Source organism: Orcinus orca, chromosome 13 (genome assembly GCF_937001465.1).
Source record: "Orcinus orca chromosome 13, mOrcOrc1.1, whole genome shotgun sequence".
Classification (NCBI taxonomy): domain Eukaryota; kingdom Metazoa; phylum Chordata; class Mammalia; order Artiodactyla; family Delphinidae; genus Orcinus; species Orcinus orca.
In genome coordinates this window covers 45,993,498-46,014,545 of record NC_064571.1, presented here as the reverse complement: position 1 = coordinate 46,014,545, position 21,048 = coordinate 45,993,498, and the positions used below count along the sequence as shown (strand labels likewise).

Genomic DNA, 21,048 nt, shown 5'->3' with positions numbered 1-21,048 from the left:
GTATCTTTGTCTGGTTTTGGTATCAGCGTGGTGGTGGCCTCATAGAATGAATTTCGGAGTGTTCCCTCTTCTGCAATTTTTTGGGAGAGTTTGAGAAGGATGGGTGTTAGCTCTTCTCTAAATGTTTGATGGAATTCACCTGTGAAGCCATCTTGTCCTGGACTTTTGTTTGTTGGAAGATTTTTAGTCACAGTTTCAATTTCATTATTTGTGATTGGTCTGTTCATATTTTCGGTTTCTTCGTGCTTCAGTCTTGGAAGGTTATACCTTTTTAAGAATTTGTCCATTTCTTCCAGGTTTTCCATTTTATTGGCATAGAGTTGCTTGTAGTAGTCTCTTAGGGTGCTTTGTATTTCTGTGGTGTCTGTTGTAACTTCTCCTTTTTCTTTTCTAATTTTATTGATTAGAGTCCTCTCCCTCTTTTTGTTGATGAGTCTGGCTAATGGTTTATCAATTTTGTTTATCTTCTCAAAGAACCAGCTTTTAGTTTTATTGATCTTTGCTATTGTTTTCTTTGTTTCTATTTCATTTATTTCTGCTCTGATCTTTATGATTTCTTTCCTTCTGCTAACTTTTGGTTTTGTTTGTTCTTCTTTCTCTAGTTCCTTTAGGTGTCAGGTTAGATTGTTTACTTGAGATTTTTCTTGTTTCTTGAGGTAGGATTGTATTGCTATAAACTTCCCTCTTAGAACTGCTTTTGCTGCATCCCATAGGTTTTGGATCATCGTGTTTTCATTGTCATTTGTCACTAGGTATTTTTTGATTTCCTCTTGGATTTCTTCAGTGATCTCTTGGTTATTTAGTAACATATTGTTTAGGCTCCATGTGTTTGTGCTTTTTATGTTTTTTCCCTGTAATTCATTTGTAATCTCATAGCGTTGTGGTCAGAAAAGATGCTTGGTGTGATTTCAATTTTCTTAAATTTACTGAGGCTTGATTTGTGACCCAAGATGTGATCTGTCCTGAAGAATGTTCCATGTGCGCTTGAGAAGAAAGTGTAATATGCTGGTTTTGGATGGAATGTCCTATAAATATCAATTAAATGTATCTGGTCTATTGTGTAATTTAAAGCTTCTGTTTCCTTAATTATTTTCATTTTGGATGATCTGTCCATTCGTGTAAGTGAGGTGTTAAAGTCCCCCACTATTATTGTGTTATTGTCGATTTCCTCTTTTATAACTGTTAGCAGTTGCCTTATGTATTGAGGTGCCCCTATATTGGGTGCATATATATTTATAATTGTTATATCTTCTTCTTGGATTGATCCCTTGATCATTATGTAATGTCCTTCCTTGTCTCTTGTAACATTCTTTATTTTAAAGTCTACTTTATCTGATATGAGTATTGCTACTCCAGTTTTCTTTTGATTTCCATTTGCATGGAATATCTTTTTCCATCCCCTCACTTTCAGTCTGTATGTGTCCCTAGGTCTGAAGTGGGTCTCTTGTAGACAGCATATAGATGGGTCTTGTTTTTGTATCCATTCAACAAGCCTGTGTCTTTTGGTTGGAGCATTTAATACATTCACGCTAAAGGTAATTATCGATATGTTTGTTCCTATGACCATTTTCTTAACTGTTTTGGGTTTGTTTTTGTAGGTCCTTTTCTTCTCTTGTGTTTCCCACTTAGAGAAGTTCCTTTAGCATTTGTTGTAGAGCTGGTTTGGTGGTGCTGAATTCTCTTCGCTTTTGCGTGTCTGTAAAGCTTTTTTTTTTTTTTTTTTTTTTTTTTTTTTTGCGGTACACGAGCCTCTCACTGTTGCGGAGCACAGGCTCCGGGTGCGCAGGCTCAGCGGCCATGGCTCACGGGCCTAGCCGCTCCGTGGCATGTGGTATCCTCCCAGACCGGGGCACAAACCTGTGTCCTCTGCATTGACAGGCGGATTCTCAACCACTGCGCCACCAGGGAAGCCTGTAAAGCTTTTGATTTCTCCATAGAATCTGAATGAGCTCCTTGACGGGTAGAGTAATCTTGGTTGTAGGTTCTTCCCTTTCATCACTTTAAGTATATCATGCCACTCCCTTCTGGCTTGTAGAGTTTCTGCTGAGAAATCAACTGTTAACCTTATGGGAGTTCCCTTGTATGTTATTTGTCGTTTTTCCCTTGCTGCTTTCAATAATTTTTCTTTGTCTTTAATTTTTGCCAGTTTGATTACTATGTGTGTCGGTGTGTTTCTCCTTGGGTTTATCCTGTATGGGACTGGCTGGGCTTCCTGGACTTGGGTGGCTATTTCCTTTCCCATGTTAGGGAAGTTTTCAACTATAATGTCTTCAAATATTTTCTCTGGTCCTTTCTCTCTCTCTTCTCATTCTGAGACCCCTATAATGTGAATGTTGTTGTGTTTAATGTTGTTCCTGAGGTCTCTTAGGCTGTCTTCATTTCATTTCACTCCTTTTTCTTTAATCTGTTCTGCAGCAGTGAATTCCACCATTCTGTCTTCCAGGTCACTTATCCATTCTTCTACCTCAGTTATTCTGCTATTGATTCCTTCTAGTGTATTTTTCATTTCAGTTATTGTATTGTTTATATCTGTCTGTTTGTTCTTTAATTCTTCTAGGCCTTTGTTAAACATTTCCTGCATCTTCTTGATCTTTGCCTCCCTTCTTTTTCTGAGGTCCTGGATCATCTTCACTATTTTCATTCTGAATTCTTCTGGAAGGTTGTGTATCTCCACTTCATTTAGTTGTTTTTCTGGGTTTTATCTTGTTCATTCATCTGGTACATAGCCCTCTGCCTTTTCATCTTGTCTGTCTTTCTATGAATGTGGTTTTTGTTCCACAGGCTGCAGGATTGTAGTTCTTGCTTCTGCTGTCTGCCTTCTGGTGCATGAGGCTATCTAAGAGGCTTGTGCAATTTCCTGATGGGAGGGACTGGTGGTGGGTAGAGCTGACTGTTGCTCTGGTATGCAGAGCTCAGTAAAACTTTAATCCACTTGACTGTTGATGGGTGGGGCTGGGTTCCCTCCCTGTTGGTTGTTTGGCCTGAGGCACCCCAACACTGGAGCCTACCTGGGCTCTTTGGTGTGGCTAATGACAGACTCTGGGAGGGCTCATGCCAACGAGTACTTCCCAGAACTTCTGCTGCCAGTGTCCTTGTCCCCACGGTGAAACAGAGAACCCCCCTGCCTCTGCAGGAGACCCTCCAACACTAGCATGTAGGTCTGGTTCAGTCTCCTGTGGGGTCACTACTCCTTCTCCTGGGTCCCAATGCGCACACTACTTTGTGTGTGCCTTCCAAGGGTGGAGTCGCTGTTTCCCCCAGTCCTGTCAAAGTCCTGCAGTCAAATCCCACTATCCTTCAAAATGTGATTCTCTAGGAATCCTCCTCCTGTTGCCGGACCCCCAGGTTAGGAAGCCTGACGTGGGGCTCAGAACCTTCACTCCAGTGGGTGGACTTCTGTGGTATAAGTGTTCGCCAGTCTGTGAGTCACCCACCCACCAGTTATGGGATTTGATTTTACTGTGATTGCGCCCCTCCTACGATCTCATTGTGGCTTCTCCTTTGTCTTTGGATGTGGGGTATTTTTTTTGGTGAGTTCCAGTGTCTTCCTTTCGATGATTGTCCAGCAGCTTGTTGTGATTCTGGTGTTCTCACAAGAGGGAGTGAGAGCACGTCCTTCTACTCTGCCATCTTGTTTTCGACTCCCTTTGCCCATTTTTAAATCAGGTTATTTGTTATTTTGTTGCCAAGCTGTAAATATTCTTTATATATCTTAGATATTAACCCCATTATCAGATATATGATTTGTAAATATTTTCTCCCATTGCATAGGTTGCCTTCTCTGTTAATTATGTCCTATGATGCATAAAAGTTTTTAATTTTGATGTAATCCAATATATCTATTTTTCTGTGTTGTTACCTGTGCTTTTGGTGTCATAGCAAAAAATTATTGCCAAATACAATACAATTTCATGAAGATCTCTTAAGATTTCTTATAAGTGTTTTATGGTTTGGGCTCTTATATTTAGGTCTTTGATCCATTTTTGAGGTAATTTTTGCACATGGTGTTAGGTAAGGGTGCAACTTCTTTTTTTTCCAAAATATTATTTATAACTAATTTGGCAGCAAAACATGACTTACACTTATTATGAAGCTGTTTATTGTCTTCATATGTATGAATATTCATACCCTTCACCGCAGAAATATTTGATTTCAAGGTGCTGCCCCAGACTCCACTGGATCTATTACATGAGTTCCAAATCCAAAATTTTCAAAATTCCAAAATGCGCCTACCACCAAAAATTTCAGATATATGGGATGGTGGACCTCCAGTACATTTTCCAGTGAATATCAAGTTCTGGAATTTTCAAGCTGGGAGAGACATAGAGTTCCACATGATGTCATCACGTGAACTCTGTCACCTTATGATGAATAGAATGAAGCTCAGGGCCGTTGTAGGGTTAGAGCTGTAACTCAAGTCTCACACCAAACTCAGCAAAAGTGCATTTTGAGTCTGATCATTTTTAAAACAAATTTATGACCTAGGTAAAATAATGAAGCTTAAATGACTTACAGTGGCAGCAAAAAAAGCCAAAAATAATTCTTAAAGCAAGGCAATCAAAATGAATTACATCTATGGTAATAAAATACTTTGAGCTAATGGTTGTAAATGATGATGTCTAAAGGAGTACAGTAATTAGTCACACAGTGTAAGATGCATTATTCATTTACTTATCCATTCAATGAGCATTTATTAAGCATCTACTAAGTGTCAGAAACGTGCCTGGGAACTAGATAGGCTCTTCTAAAAAGTGTGCTTCATGCATTTTATTGGAGTTTTTTCTGTGTTTATTTTAACTCCCAACACATGTTTATTGAATTGTTGCTATGTCTAATGAACCGTAGACTCTGAATCTGGAGATATCTTGCATTAGGTCAAGCAGCATTCCCTCAGTGTTGAGCAAGAGAAGGAGGCTGAAGTCTCGAGGATACAAGATGCCTCTTCTTAGCCTTCTCACCATCTCCTCTGCCCCCTCACTGGTCTGAACCACCATCTTGCGCGCGGGCTACTGCAGTTGCTTTATAACTTGTGTCCCTGCTTCAGCCGTTATTCTCAGAATAGCAGCTGGAGGGAGTTGTTGGAAATTTACATGAGCCAGGTCACATTTCCTCAGAACCCTGCCACGATTCCCATCTTCCGAAGAAAAGGAGTACACATCCTTAGGATGGCCTACCAGGTCCTTTCCCCCTCAGGCCTCCCGCCCTCTGCTCTGCCCTCTGCCCAGGCTGCTCCCTCTGCCCGCATCACTCTCCCCAGGAATCTGCATGATTACTACCCCTCTCCTTTGCTCAAGTGAAGCTGCCCTGATGACCTTATTTAAAATTGCAACCCACTCTGCCTCCACCGTCCCGCACTCTTGATCCTCTCTTCACAGATCTTCTTTTCACCTTGTAACAAACAGTATAACTCACCTGTTTGTGATGCTTATGGCTGTTGTCTGTTTCTACAAGGGCAGGAGCCTCTTTGTTCACTGATGCCTCCCAAGCAAGCACTTAGAACAGTGCCTGGCACACGCAGGCGCCCTGGAAACGGACCAATGATGAAGAGTGCATCGTGTGACTGGAGTGCACGGTGACAGGTGAAAGGCTTCAGAGGGAGGAACAGATAATTTCTGTGTTCAAGCTTGGCCCCCACGGACCAGCAGTAGGAGGTCATAGAAAGGCTTAAGGGGGTGAGTGTCACGGTCAGGGCTCCACCTGCTCCAGAGCAGAGAGTGGACTAGAGTGGGGCAGGATCAGAGGTGGGAGCGCAGGTGACTCTTCCCCACTACCCATTCTTCTTATTGCCATTTTTCCCCCTCAGAGTACATTGAGGATCATTCTGTCCAGTGGTTCTGAAACAGGGGCGTTTTTATCTTCTGGAAGACATTTGGCATTGTGTGGAGACATTTTTGATTATCAACTGGGAGGGTGCTACTGGCATTCCTGAGGCCAGGGATGCTGCTAAACATCCTAAAATGACATATTGCAATGTTAGACACCGCAACTAAGAATTAGCCAGCCCCTAATGTTCACAGTGCCGCAACTGAGAAACCCTGGTATAGAAGGTTCAAAGGACCAACTCTCAAATCTGAAAGCAGCCTTGTTGGTGATAGAAACAAAGCAAGTATCTTCTGTGGTTCTCCTGGTCCCCTGAGTGCTTCATTGCTCACCTCCACTCCCATCGTATCCATCACCTCTCCCTGTCTGCTCACCTTTGTCCTTTATGGCCTCCTGCGTCACTGGTGTTCTGAGCAAGTGGAAGCCCTGCAGAGGAACGTGCAGGAGCTGCGGGTGGTGAGGTGTGCCACCCGAGGAGCGTCGCCTGTTGTTTGTTCAGGCTTGGTGTGGGACGTGGTGTCAGAGAAGCAGAGGCTGACTGTCTGGTTTGTTCTGGTAGTAATTCCCCTGTAAACACTCTGACCGAGCCGGCCTCCTACAAAGACCAGCCTGGGTGTTCCTTCCCTGGGGTGAAGGCAGCGGGCTTGGCAGTGTGTTTCTGTCCTCTGGGGTCCCGTTAGGCTGTGTGGATCCTTCAGTATTCCTGAGGCTATGGGATTTGGGATCCTGAGGAGTGGATTTTGTAGAGAGTATCTGCTGGAAGTTCTCAGGCAGAGAGCCCTTGTAAACAGGAGCAGCAGGCCATGGGCACTTCATGCTGCAGGCTCGTGGTGCTTTGTGCTAGGCGCTCTGCATGCAGGATCCCGTATTTCCTGCAGCAGCTCTGGGGGTCCCCAGGCACGGCTGGCTCCCGGGGCATGAGCTCTGCCTACTTGCAGGAGGGCCCTACACTTGGTTTAGTGCTTGCTGTCATCATCTTGAAATTCTTTTTTTTTTTTTTAACATCTTTATTGGGGTATAATTGCTTTACAATGGTGTGTTAGTTTCTGCTTTATAACAAAGTGAATCAGTTAAACATATACATATGTTCCCATATCTCTTCCCTCTTGATCTTGAAATTCTTAATCAGTTTTAAACAAGGGGACCTCACATTTCCCTTTTGTACTGGGCTCTGTGAATCATAAAGCCACTCCTGTTCCCTGGTCATTGGTGCTCACGAATCCCTGGGGAGATGCCCGCCTTCCCTCCCTCTTGTTCCCCTTAGGTTCCGAACTCTGCCTTCCACATTACCCTAGGCCGCCAGAGCCCCTGGCCCACCTCCAGACTCCCTAGGCACCTCAGCCACCTCCTGCTGGTTGTGGGGGGGGGGCGCAGTTTTCCCACACCCCCTCCCAACACTCCCTCTTCCCTCTGAGTGAAATCTCTCTCCCTCTTGTCCTTTTATTACCTTTTATCTGGGGCGCTCCTTAGTACTTCACCTTTAATAAGATTAGGTTGGTAGGAGAAGGCCATCATGCTCTCTTGTTTGATCTTTGGTACCATGTCCTGGGTGCGCATCCACAGAGAAGGGAAATACCTTTGTGGGGAAGAGAGTTTGCTCCAGACTGGCACTGCCTGAATCCTCATTTTATCTCCATCACCTGCTCGCTCTGGGACTTGGGGCAAATAAGGTAAACTGTCTGTGCTGTAATTTCCTCATTTATATATTTCCTGTCCCTACCTATGGCCTGGTGCTGTCCGAGGGCCTCCTCCTGAGTCACTGTGAGCCTTCCTGGGCACATGTGCAAAGCTCTGGGTGCAGGGCTGGGAATGTCTGGGAGAACCGTTCCTGCCCATTTACAGAACTTGCTTGTTTGACTCCAAAAGGATTTCTCAAAGTTGCACTTATTTTTGGCTATCTGCTCATCAGGCGTTCAGCTTTCTAATCTACTAGAGTGGAGTTTTCCAACGTTTGGTTGAAGAACCACTGCATCAGAATCAGCCTGGAAATCTGAATTTTCAGCAGTCTGACTAAAGTCTGAGAACGCACACTAGTTTGGGAACAGCTTGATAGTGGTTGGTTCTCAACAAGTGGTTCTCAGCCCTGGTGAGCTAAAAATAACTATGCCCAGCTCCACTCCAGAGCAACTGAGAGGAACTTCTGAGTAGGGTCCAGGCATCCATGTTTTGTTTTGTTTTGTTTTGTTTTCGCCCACGCCGTGAGGCTTGTGGGGATCTTAGTTCCCCGACCAGGGATCGAACCCGCCCCCTCAGCAGTGAAAGCACAGAGTCCTAACCACTGGACTGCCAGGGAATTCCCTGGGCATCCCTGTTTTAAAAACACTTTCTGTGTAGTTTCTGATGGACAGTAAGTGTTGGAGCAACTGCTCTTGGCCCTTTACCATATATCAGGCCTCGGTGCACCAGATTTAAGAACACTAATAAGTATCAATACCAACCCCCTCCCAGCTGCCAGTCTTCCCTTCTTGGGCCAAACAACTGAGGGAAATAAACCATTTTATTCTCCAAAGAGTTCTGTTTGTCAGATATAGCCTTTCCTTCTGAGAGTCGGCAGTGCTGGCACATCAAAATGACCTAGAGAGGTGGGATAGGGAGGGTGGGAGGGAGGCTCAAGAGGGAGGGGATATGTATGCATATGGCTGATTCACTTTGGTGTACAACAGAAACTAACACAGTATTGTAAAGCAATTATACTCCAATAAAGATCTATTTAAAAAAATGGTAACAAACAACACGACAAATAAGTTGTAACACAAGGATGTAACTAAGAGACTCAAGGAAAGGCAAAAGCAGCAACTTCATAGCTCATGGTGCTGACCCTGCCTGGGGATGGAATCTGACCACACGCACAGCAGGTTGTTCTCCATTGAGATGTGAACTCAATAAAAACCTGCTGGGTAAAAATAATAACAACTGATATTTATTGATTAGTTCCCTAAGTACCAGACACTGGGTCAAGTGTTTAAATATACGATTGCATTGAATCCTCGTAACAGGGCTGTGATGTGTGAGTGCTAATATTCTCTGCAATTTACAGGTAGGGCAACTGAAGCTTTGAAAGGTTAAATGCTTGCCATGTCACAGAGCTGGGCTATAAATCCAGTCCATGTACTTAACCATTCAATGACCTAGTGGAAAATAAGCAATGTCCTTTAGGTCTGTGTTGATACTCATGATACTCATGGACTAGATCTCCCATGCCCAGGTTTCAGAACTGTCACAGAGGGGATTGAAAGGATACTGTTTCCCACTCCCTGGTCTGAGTATAAAATCCGGGCAAAGGGCTGGTGAGAATTTGATCTTAGCCTCTAGGATTTTTATGTTGAGGTGGGTGGTTGCTCTCTACTGCCATCTGCTGGCTGTCTGGACCAAGCACAGGCCAGAACCCCGCATTTCTCATCGTAGAACAAGCGGCCGAGAAGGCCCCCGTGTCCAAAATGTGCACCCCTCACCAATTCAGCAAAATGCTTTCAGTTCATTCTGTCAAGAGTCTCTGAAACATGCACTTTTTAAGAAGAAAGGAGAATTTCTGTAGTTTAAAATAATTAGGATGGTTTTCCCTGGCTCTCTTTTCACTCCTGGTGGATTTCTAACCGTAGTCCAGATAATACAATATTTTTGTCTGACTCCCAGAGCAGAAGATAAAGAAACAAAGCCAACTTAATACTTCACAAAGCAATGGTCACCTCGGCCAGCCTGAGGTGACCAATAACGTTCCTAAACGGGACGTTATTAGGAAACTTGAATACAGCTCTCTATCCACTGAGGTGTCCTTAGGAAGTCATTCCTTTTTTTAAATTTTTTTTAATTTTTTTGTTGTTTAATTCTTATTTATTTATTTATTTTTAACATCTTTACTGGAGTATAATTGCTTCACAATGGTGTGTTAGTTTCTGCTTTATAACAAACTGAATCAGCCACACATATACATACGTTACCATATCTTCTCCCTCCTAGGTCTCCCTCCCTCCCACTCTCCCTATCCCACCCCCCCAGGCGGTCACAAAGCACTGAGCTGATCTCCCCACGCCATGCGGCTGCTTCCCACCAGCTATCCACCTCACGCCCAGTAGTGTATATCATGCCACTCTCCCACCCCGTCACAGCTTACCCCTCCCCCCCATATCCTCAAGTCCATTCTCTAGTAGGTCTGTGTCTTTATTCCCGTCTTACCCCTAGGTTCTACATGACCTTTTTTTCTTAGATTCCGTATATATGTGTTAGCATATGGTATTTATTTTTCTCTTTCTGACTTACTTCACTCTGTATGACAGACTTTATGTCCATCCACCTCACTACAAATAACTCAATTTCATTTCTTTTTATGGCTGAGTAATATTCCATTGTATATATGTGCCACATCTTCTTTATCCATTCATCCGATGATGGACACTTAGGTTGCTTCCATCTCCTGGCTATTGTAAATAGAGCTGTAATGAACATTTTGGTGCATGACTGTTTTTGAATTATGGTTTTCTCAGGGTATATGCCCTGTAGTGGGATTGCTGGGTCGTATGGTAGTTCAATGCAATCCCTATCAAACTACCAATGGCATTTTTCACAGAACTAAAAATTTCTCAATGTGTATGGAAACACAAAATACCCCAAATAGCCAAAGCAATCTTGCAAACGAAAAATGGAACTGGAGGAATCAGGCTTCCTGACTTCAGACTATACTACAAAGCTATAGTAATGAAGACAGTATGATACTGGCACAAAAACAGAAATATAGATCAATGGAACAGAATAGAAAGACCAGAGATAAACCCACATATATATGGCCACCTTATCTTTGATAAAGGAGGCAAGAATATGCAATGGAGAAAAGATAGCCTCTTCAATAAGTAGTGCTGGGACAACTGGATGGCTACATGTAAAATAATGAAATTAGAACACTTCCTAACACCATACACAAAAATAAAATGGATTAAAGACCTGAATGTAAGGCCAGACACTATAAAACTCTTAGAGGAAAACATAGGCAGAACACTCTATGACATAAATCACAGCAAGATCCTTTTTGATCCACCTCCTAGAGAAATGGAAATAAAAACAAAAATAAACAAATGGGACCTAATGAAATTTAAAAGCTTTTGCACAGCAAAGGAAACCATAAACAAGACCAAAAGACAACCCTCAGAATGGGAGAAAATATTTGCAAATGAAGCAACTGACAAAGGATTAATCTCCAAAATTTACAAGTCATTCCTATTTTAAATGGTTCTCTGGGAAGTGAGAGTGGCCTAGCATCCTGTCTGTCTCTGTAGGTAGAGCCCTGGGGTCGACTTGTCTGATGTGACAAAATCCAATTTATCTCTTTGAAGAACTGAGTGTTTGTGGAGATCCTGAGCTGGTCTCCAGAGAAAATGTGCACAGCTCATTAGGTTTATGTTGCAAACAATGAAAATGAAACGACTCCTCCCCTGGTTCTCTCTCTCTCCTTCTTCCCCTGCCCCTACTTAGTCAGAAATAATCCATTATCAGTTTAAGTTCATTGCCTTTGCTACATGTAAATCTTCTCCCTTTTGTTGGTCAGTTCAGTGGAACACTTTTTTTCAAATGAAATCCGCTAGAAAACACAGACTGTGAGTTGTTGAGGGAAAAGCAGGGGTTGGATCCTCAGACTCTGCCTCTCGCCCCTCATTTCCCTGCGCTCTCCTTGCCAGGCCCCTGCGGCTCTTTTAGGAATCCAAGAACTCCCTGGACACAGTCTGAAAACACAGTTGGGTGCTGTGTAGTTGGACTGCCTCATCAGTCTAGGCTGAGGTGGAAGGTTCTTTTTTGTTCTAAACCTCTTAAAGACAAAGCAAATATTTTTAAAATGTTAACACATTGATTCCATGTGATGGGTTGTTGTTATAATATTCTTGACCTTTCTGAATTTGTTCCCCAAACAAGAAGTTAAAAAATAGTGGGGGTGGTGGGGAGAAAAATGTTTGTACGCTGGATCAAATACAGTGCTGGTCTTTTGGAAGAAATTCTGTTTTCAAGCCATTTAGTCTTAGGGGATGGAGGAATACACTGTTGGAGGAAAATGGGAAGAACTGGCCTGTTCATGCTTGTAGTAGTGCCTTGGGTGCCAGGCCTGCTTGGAAAGGGTGAGTCTTTAGGACAGTCAATGGAATTATAAAAGGATTGTGCTTTGAGTATTTTGATAACAGTTAAAATATGTAACATTGCTAAGATATATAAGATGTGTATATATATAGCTGTATATATGTATGTATATATCATTTTTACTGATATAATTGACATATAACAGTTTCAGGTATACAACATGATGATTATATACAATGTGTGTATATATATAATATATATTATATTACATATATTATAATATGTATGTATTATATGTGTTGTCTATACATAATGGATATATTTGTCTCAAAGCAATGACCACAATAAGCCTAGTTAATGTCCATTACCACACATAGTTACAAATTTTTATTCTTGTGATGAAAACTTTTAAAATCCACTTTCAAGATACATTAGCTACTCTCAAATATACGTTACGATATTACTAAATGTACATTGTACATGTTCATCATGCTGTCCATTACACCCCCAGGACCTGTTTATTTTGTAACTGGAAGTTTGTGCCTCTGACTACCTTCACCCATTTTGCCTACTGCCCACCCCTACCTCTGGCAATCACCAATCTGTTCTCTGTATCTGTGAGTTTTTTGGGTTTGTTTTTACTTTTATATTTTAGATTCCACATAAAAGTGAGATCATACAGTATTTGTCTTTCTCTGTCTGACTTATTTTGCTTAGCAGTATGCCTTCAAAAGTCACCCATGTTGTCCCAAATAGCAATAATTCCTTTTTTTGTAGCTGAATGATATTCTATTGTATATGTATGTATCACATTTTCTTTATCCATTGATGGACGCTTAGGTTGTTTGCATGTCATGGCTATTGTGAGTAATGTTGCAGTGAACATGGGGGTGCAGATGCCTTTTAGAGTTAGTGTTTTTGTTTGCTTCAGAAGCAGCAGTGTTGGATCATACAGTAGTTCTATTTTTAATTTTTGAGGAACCTCCATGGTGTTACCCATAGTGGCTATACCAATTTACATTCCCACAGTGCCCAAGTGTTCCCTTTGCCCCACATTCTTGCCAACACTTGTTATTTCTTGTCTTTTTGAAAAAATAACAGCCACTGTAATAAGTATGAGATAACATCTCATTATGGTTTTGGTTTTTGTGTTTTCGGCTGCACCCTGCAGCTTGCAGGGTCTTAGTCCCCTGACCAGGGATCAGACCCCTGCCCCCTGCAGTGGAAGCATGGCGTCCTAACCACTGGACCGCCAAGGAATTCCCTCATTGTGGTTTTGATTTGCAGTTCTCTGATGATTAGGGATGTGGAGCATCATTTCTTGTTTCTGTTGACTATCTGTATGTCTTCTTTGGGAAAGTGTCTATTCAGATCCTCTGCCCATTTTTTAATCAGATTGTTTGGGGGTTTTTGCTATTGAGTTGTATGAGTTCTCTATATATTTTGGATATTAACCGCTTATCAGATGTATGATTTGCAAATATCTTCTCCCATTTGGTAGGTTGCCTTACCATTTTGTTGATGGTTTCCTTTGCTGTGCAGAAGCTTTCTAGTTTGATGTAGTCTCACTTGTTTACTTTTGCTTTTGTTGTTTTTGCTTTTGGTGTCAGAGCCAAAAAATTATAGCCAAGACTGATGTCAAAGAGCTTACCACCTATGTTTTCATCTAGGAGTTTTATGTTTTCAGGTCTTATATTCAAGTCTTTAATCCATTTTGAGTTTATTTTATATGTTTCTTTTGCATGTGGCTGTCTAGTTTTCCCAACACCATTTATGGCAGAAACTGTCCTTTCCCTATTGTATATTCATAAAATGAATATATATATCTCTGCTTACAAATGTCTGGCTCCTCCTTAGAGTGCAAAATCCATGAGGGCATGAGCCTGGCTTGTTTACTGTTCAGGCTCCAGTCTTGGGCATGTAATAGGTGCTCAATAAAAATAAATGAATATATCCTTCCTTCTTTGAAGGGTCTTGTTGAGGGTGGAGATGTTGTCTTTTATTTCTTGGTCTCTCCAAGACTTGAGAAATGTTTGTGATTTGAATGTTTTATTTTATTCATTCATCAATTCTTATTGAGCATCTACCACATGCCAGACACTGTGCTAGGTACTGAGGATACAGAAGTGTATAAAACTGAGAAAACTCTTGTTTTCACAGACATTAGTGAGAGGAAATGGACAATGAATATAATAAACTAGTAAATTCTTTAAATTTTTTTGCCAATTTTGGAATATAATTAATATCCCTATTTACTTCCTATTTCTGAAGAACAAAGTATTATACCTTTCCTGTAATAAAATTGTAGATGATGCAAAGCCTGCTGGGGAGACAACAAATTCACCCCCTTCCTAGAGAAAATAAGAACATGTTAATAATAAGGCATGGGAAAAAGATAAGGATGAGAAAGGGACAGTAGCAAAAGGATTGTTTCCTCCTTAGCTGAGCTTCCTGCCCTGTTAGCCTGCCATCTTATCCCGACTGCTTTCCCCACACATCTGTCCTTTTCAATCTTGAAAGCCCGTCGTGATGTTTGCAGTGGAGGATTTTGAGTGACCCTGAACTAGCCGTTGCCAAGGTATCCCTACTTACTACTCACAGCAGGAATAATAAATCTGCCTGTGTGCTGTCTCCTTCCATTTCGAGACACATAATAATGAATTCAGAGCAGGAAGTAAAGAGAGTTATCTCATGTAATAATAGCCTTGTACCTTAAAAAAAAATACTTTTTGTAAACAAATTCATTATCTCATTGGATACTTTCAAGACCACAGTGAGTTGAGATGAGGATTTCAGGAACTTCCCTGGTGGCGCAGTGGTTAAGAATCCGCCTGCCAATGCAGGAGACACGGGTTTGAGCCCTGGTCCAGGAAGATCGCACATGTCACAGAGCAGCTAAGCCCGTGCACCACAACTTCTGAGCCTGTGCTCTGGAGCCCGTGAGCCACAATTACTAAGCCTGTGTGCCACAACTACTGAAGCCTGCGTGCCTAGAGCCCATGCTCCACAACAAGAGAAGCCACTGCAATGAGAAGCCCGTGCACTGCAGTGAAGAGTAGCCCCTGCTCACCGCAACTAGAGAAAGCCCGCACACAGCAGCGAAGACCCAACACAGCCAAAAATAAGTATTAAAAATAAATGAGGATTTCAGTTATGGTGTCCAGATATCCCCAATTAAACCTTATATTGTCCCATCATTTGTCCTGGATTTTTTTTTAACAGACTTTATTTTTTTTAGAGCAGTTTTAGGTTCACAGCAAAATTGAATGGAAGGTACAGAGATTTCTCATTTACCTGTCCTCATACACACACAGCCTCCCTATCAACATTGCCCACCAGAATGGTACATTGGTTACAGTGGATGAACCTGCATTGACATATCATCACCGAAAGCCTATAGCTCACATTAGGGTTCACTGTTGGTGTTGTATATTCTGTGAGTTTTGACGCATGTATAATAACATATACCTACCATTATAGGTCCTACGGAGTTTCATGGCCCTAAAAACCTTCTGTGTGTCTGCCTATTCGTCCCTCTGTCCTAGACCTTTCATTCTGTGATAAAGTGTCATTATAATTTTAGATTTGAAAATATTTTTGATAGAATTATTTAATAGGTTTTTCATTATAGTAAAGCTGCTTTCTTGGTTAATAAATATTTTACAAAGTTATGTAAATTTAATGATTTCTAGAGCCTACTTTTACTTGCAGAGGGGTCCTGATTTGGATGATAAATTACATGGTTTCCATAATTACAATCTGCATTTAAGGGGAGAAAAACTGGTCCCCAGAGAAAAGGGGACTCTCCCTGGTATGTCTGGCCAATCGGGTGTAGAGCAGGACTGAAGTCCAGGTGTTCTGATTTCTGGCATTTTCTACACAAAAGACACAAAACCAGACGGGGAGACAACTCAGATCTCAAAGCTTATCACATCCTTAAGTAGTTTAAAGTTATAAAAGTGGGATTGCTTCTGCATTTCTAATTCAGACGTGAGAAAATTCACTATGTACGTAAATAATGTAGCCGGTGAGGAATAGAACAGACTGAGAGAAGCCCAGATCAACACGCAGGCAGGCAGGTGGGGATCTGCCTGAAGAGGATGGAATAATACGGAGGAAGGTTGGGTTTAAAAGGGAGTACTGTGCTCTTAGAGAAGATTCCATAAATCGTTAAGTCAGTGAGGAAAAACATCTTCAGATGTTTGATGGTATTCTGAGACTGAAATTAGAGTTTCATTTGCATATTTCTGGGACACGGATGCATCTATTTATCCAGCAGAATGAGTCTAGGTTCTGATCAAATACATACTGAACTTGCCTAATATGATAATCAACCGTCCTGTAGTATCACCCACGTATAATTTTATTACAATGTTAGCATCCTAAAGATTGAAGTGATTATTAACTTTTCCATAGCAAATCAGAAGGAAATTGTTTCATAGAGGGTTAGGTTTTCATAAAGACCAATTCCTGTTCTTATATTCACTTTAAGGTGTTGTATTTAATATAGACCCTGCTGTAGAAACACAGTTAGCCTAAGTCAGACAGGAAAGAGCAATCACTCCTTTACAAAATAAATCACAAGGGGTCGGGGGAACAACTAACACACAGAAGGCAGTGGTCAGTAACACAGGGTGGTGTGTGGAGTTGATTCTCCACCCCCAGGCACTGTTCAGATGTGTTGCCTTAGGTGCTATCCCGGTGACAGGGTATTAACTTTAGGTGTTTTATTTGTGAATGGTGTGGAGATATGCGTTTATTTTATTCATTTATTTTCGTCAGGCCTCTCTATCCGGAGTGTGTGCTGGAAAGCAGACCGCCTTCTAGCAGGGACCCAGGACAGCGAGATATTTGAAGTGATCGTGCGAGAACGGGACAAGCCAATGCTGATCCTGCAGGGCCACTGTGAGGGGGAGCTCTGGGCTCTGGCCCTGCACCCCAAGAAGCCGCTGGCTGTGACAGGCAGCGATGACCGCTCTGTCAGGTGAGGCCCTAGAAGTGGTGGCTGTAACCTCACTCACCTCCCTGGGATAACAGATTCAGTTTGCCCAAATTTGTTTATTACTTTCAGAGAAGGATAACCCACAGTGCAGAACCTCACAATTTCCAAACAGAATGTTAAGCCATTTTGCTTAACAACAGTTGGCTTCTTGACCTTTTCTTGTTGCTATCTTTCTTTGGCTCCATCTTAAGTCAAGAATATGTTCTTAGAAGTGAAAATTCACTGCTGCTGGTTAGATTGGCCTCCAGGTCTCTTCCAGCTGAAGATGTAAGCTGAGTGCACTCATCTGTGATAAGATCATGTTTCTTCCTGTACCTTCGGTCCTGCTGGAGGCAGCCTGGCAATTTCACAGCTGAGTCACTCATCAGTTTAGTCACAGACTAAACATCACCAAGAGAACTGAAATTCTGATTTTCAAAGTCATCTTTAGCACGTGAGTCATTAATTCTTTCTTTGCTCAAAATTCCCTGTGAGAATTTACAATGTCTTCAGATCAAAGGAAAGTGCGGGTTCCTAAGAAAATATGCCCATTTTTTTAGGGCCTCAAGTGTTCTCACTATGGATCACCTGTTATTTGAGAACACGACAGTAGTAACATGAGCAAAGTGATTATGCTTCCACTGTTCTTGAGACTGTTGAAAGACTGATTTGAAAGTGTGAGATGAAGACTATTCCACTGATTCCAGTATTTACGTACTACTGAGCTTTAAGTGTGCTCAGCAATAAGCAGGCCAGAAAGAGAGTCCGTGACAGTGAGAGGAAGAGACTGATTGATATTCAGTTGATGGATTACTGCTTCTGGGTTTGAATAGCTAAAGTGGAGCACTGTATACTAGACTAAAGGTCACTGCTCCCCCCCCCCCGCCCTTATTCTGTATGTTTGTGAATTGAATCCAGTTGCAATGGGTATACTCATTAGAAAAGCATAAATCCAAAGATAAAACCATTTTTGAGTTTCTACTGAGCACTAAAGCCTCATCAATCTAAAAATCAGTGAAAACGATTACAATTTTCTCTTCATGTGACATAAATGTTTATTTGGCTTTTACTTCTCTACACTCACTTCCTCCTCCTCTCTTCCTTTTCCTTCCATTACTCTGAGCCAAACCAATGCCAAGTTATTCAGACACCCAAGAAACTCGATTCATACCCATCCAGATAGAAGGGACTTCAAGGAAGTTTTTGGCTTTTATATTTTAACAACTGTGTTGAGTCTTAGAATTGCAAAGAGCCCTTACTGCCAGAATTTGTATTACTTTCCTTAACCATTAATTTGGCTAAAGTTTTAAATGGCATTTTTACACTGAGTATTGAAATGTAGGAAGGGTATAAGTCATAATTTCTTGATAAAGATTAGCTTAGCGGCTTTATAAGATTAGTGCAGTTTGCTGAGGAGTGATGGTTTCTTCATTCTAGTCAAGCAAAGCTTACATTGCTTAAAATAGTACAAGGCTAAAAGCAGCGTGAGATTATGAATAATGGACAAGGTATTGAAAGCATACCATAAGCTTTAGGCTGAACAGTGCAGGCTGCCTAAGGGATAAACTATTCACGGCGCAGCCCTGCATTGCAAGGCGCATGCCACCATCCCTCCTGAGGGTGGAATGCATTTAGAGAAATTGCACCGCATTTGACTTATTCGTGGTTCTTTATGACAGGACTTAGATTCTCAGACCCCCTCGCAGATACTGTTGTTTGCACGTTAAGAGAAGACTGTCTTCAGAGTAGTAACAGAGAGAGGTCAGATGCCGCAATTGCGTCTCACAGGGAAACCCTTATTTGGGTCTTCAGATGTTTAGTTCGTGTTCTCTCAGTTTGAGGTGCCTGGATTAGGTGTTCCAAGGAGCTGCTGAAAATTCTGTGAGTGGCACTTGCACTTGACCTCTGTTTCTCCAGCAGTAGCTGTGCTCATCAGCCAGGGGCACGGCGAAGTATCCCCCGCCGCCCCGGCCCCAACCAAGAGGGGACCCATCAGCAGTGGGGCGCCCAGGTTGCTCGTGAGGAGTGACAGCATATGACTGTGTACAGCCAACTTTGGAACCATCCTGGGCAGGGGTATCATTCGTTCTTCTCCATGTAAAATACTTCTTGCTCAGGAGGCCAGCAAATGTAATGTGTATTTCAATCTGTATGTGCTTACATAACACAGTTACTAGAATGGAACTCGTATTTTTTTTTAAAAAAAAGCAATAACAGCATCTAGTAGTACTTCTTATCCTATAAGTGTTATTAACAGCCATTGGTATAAATCCAGAACAATTTTTAATCTCCAAAGTATAATTTTGTGTGAAGTAGTGTTTAAAATTACCTTATTTTATGCATCTCAAAATCTTTGGAAATGTTATCTCATTTTATATTTCTTGCTGGGTATTTCAAATGGTGAGAATCACATAAAGATAGACTAAACACTTTCCCAGATTCCCAGACATGCCAAGAGGAAGGACACTGGTGTGAGGTTACTGCAGTCTTTCTTGTTATTATCGCAGTGGTGAACAGGCCTTCGGCCTTGGGCTGGCTGATGACTATGAGAAGTTGTTTTGTTTCGTCTTTGACTTTGAACTGTGCTTAGGCTGTGGAGCCTGGCAGACCATGCCTTGATCGCCCGCTGTAACATGGAGGAAGCGGTTCGAAGCGTTGCTTTCAGCCCCGATGGATCTCAGTTGGCCCTGGGCATGAAGGACGGATCTTTCATTGTTCTCCGAGTCAGGCATGTACTGATACTGAAAATGACATTAGAGATATTCTTTTGTTAAAATTAATTCTCCTGGTCAGAATGTATGCCAGGACCTTAGGAAAAATGCATTTACTGTTTTGAATAGGAGCACTGTAGATTCACAACCGCCTGTCTATAGTTACAAAGTCCAAACACTCTGAGCGTCCGAAGTTCTTTGGTAACTTGTTTGGCAGCACTGCCTGACCCAGTGAACTGGATGTGCGATTGTTTACAGTCTGTTAATCTCTTAGTAGGGATAGTCATGTATCATCTGATTTGCTGCAAAAATATTAATGTGTTCAAAAGGGGTTGCTGTCTTAACTCCTACTGGGGATGTTATGTAATAGATTGTATGCAAACCTTTCTAAAATCCAATGAATGATAAACTCCCAAGCTTGTCTGGTCCCAGGGGTTTTAGATAAGAGATTATGGGCTTGTAATAAGCCAAGAAAAGAGGAAGAAAGACGAAAGCAGCCTCCCAACAGCACTAAATTTTTAGAGGTAAACTTAAGTCAAGATTTTTCTACCTATAATCACCAATAAAATGGAACATTTTGTATTTATCAACCTCCTATATTATTTCTACTGGAAAAAAATTATGACCCACCCTTGTAATTATTTGAAAACATTGGTTATTCTTTTGGATTACACATTTTGTGATTACAGAAAGTAAATGTAGCTGTAGATTAGATACTGCATCTCTCACACACAGCAAGTTCTATGTAGCTCTTGGCATGGTTTATTACACTAAATTCTCATCACCAGCCACACAACTTATTACCAAATGGGTGGGCAGCATTTTCTTTCTTTGCTTAGCGATGTGTGAAAAGATAGCTAATTACCAAATTTTCTTTTTGATGGATTTCCCAAGCTAAAAAACAATCCTCCCACACCTATTTTATGGCATTATAGTAAACTATAATGCTATTAGTAAATGATGCAGCAGGTATGAGAAATTATTATGTGGAAGCAAATATTTGGCATTATTTATGCATTCAGTTCATTTTAGAGTTGATGAAGGCATCATTACTAGTTCAGGGGACCTGCTAGTCATAATCTTGTCTTATAGCTATGGGGGAAAAGCCTCAGTGAGCTTTCAAATAAGAGTAGAAATTCTTACCAGAAACTTATCAGAAAGGATATGGAATATTCCAGTGATTCAATGTAGGCATTATTGACCTTTCATAGTGAAAGTTAAATAATTACATAAAAATTCAACATTAAAAAAGTAGTTTTCCTCTTCTGCTTTTTGGACTTGCTCTTTCTACAATAAGCATCAAGCTTAACAGTCACTGGTTTCTTGTTCTTAAAGTATTAGAAAGATAGTTTATTTTTATGTTAACCTTGATATGTTTTACCTTTCTCTGTGACATATTTTTAAAACAATTTTACAAACCCCAAATTTTAATAAAAAGTTTTAGAGAAAAAGAATACATATAATTGAACATGAAAGCAA

The 21,048-nt window shown here is 41.3% G+C and overlaps 1 protein-coding gene across 1 annotated transcript in view; it reads left to right on the top strand.

The window, feature by feature from the left end:
* Positions 1-21,048, top strand: part of EML6 (EMAP like 6) — a 315,760-nt gene that overhangs the window by 168,426 nt on the left and 126,286 nt on the right. Inside the window, exons 7-8 of the mRNA XM_033414224.2 lie at positions 16,660-16,861; positions 19,449-19,586. Of these exons, the coding sequence (XP_033270115.2) occupies positions 16,660-16,861; positions 19,449-19,586 (340 nt within the window). The remainder of the gene's footprint in view (positions 1-16,659; positions 16,862-19,448; positions 19,587-21,048) is intronic.